The sequence below is a fragment of the Propithecus coquereli genome, unplaced genomic scaffold (genome assembly GCF_000956105.1).
Source record: "Propithecus coquereli isolate 6110/MARCELLA unplaced genomic scaffold, Pcoq_1.0 Scaffold529, whole genome shotgun sequence".
In the NCBI taxonomy this organism is placed as follows: domain Eukaryota; kingdom Metazoa; phylum Chordata; class Mammalia; order Primates; family Indriidae; genus Propithecus; species Propithecus coquereli.
This window is the reverse complement of record NW_012151163.1, coordinates 1,238,146-1,238,772: the sequence shown is the minus strand read 5'-3', so window position 1 is coordinate 1,238,772 and position 627 is coordinate 1,238,146. Positions and strand designations below refer to the sequence as shown.

The window sequence follows — 627 nt, the reverse complement described above, 5'->3', positions numbered from 1 at the left end:
ATGACAAGGTGCCCGCCGTCCCAGCCCCTTAGCATTTTTGGGATCTGTGGGTTGTCCCGTCAGATCTGTCCTCCGAACAGAAAACACAAGACTACACAGTCTGTTCATACAAACCTTTCTTGCATTATCTTCATAAAGCCTTTCATCTTCTTTTTCCTATTATTAAAAGAATAAATATAGCAATCAACTATCTGCAAGGATACTGTAAAATAAACCTTTCTCTCCCGTCTCTGCTCACCTCAGTGAGGTCAAGTTCCTCCCTGTCACACGTCACCCAGGGCCCTGCTCAGAGCCCTGCGCCTCTCCCCTGCCCTACCTCACTGCCCTGTTGCTCCTACTTCCATTTCGTTTCCCATTCTAAATTCTGTTTTTATGCACATCTTGGTATTAATAATTATTTTTATATAGAAGACAGCATGTTTTACCTGTATTCTCCGCTACATCTTGACTTCTTTCGCTTAGTATACACCCTGGAGCTCCCACCCCAGCTGCTCTCACAACTGTATTGTTTTCCACTCTACAGGTGAAGCATAGAATTCCATAATAAACACAAATTGTTTATAATTTGACAAAGTATTCTTAATTTTAAAACTAATGTGAGACATCAAAGAAATTCAGTTTAAAAAT

The 627-nt window shown here is 40.7% G+C and overlaps 1 protein-coding gene across 1 annotated transcript in view; it reads right to left on the bottom strand.

Moving 5' to 3' along the window:
• Window positions 1–114: 114 nt before the first annotated feature.
• DCDC2C (doublecortin domain containing 2C) overlaps window positions 115–627 on the bottom strand; it is a gene marked incomplete at its 3' end in the record, with an annotated part of 42,538 nt that continues 42,025 nt past the window's right edge. The window contains exon 9 of the mRNA XM_012656948.1: window positions 115–156. Within this exon, the coding sequence (XP_012512402.1) occupies window positions 115–156 (42 nt within the window). The remainder of the gene's footprint in view (window positions 157–627) is intronic.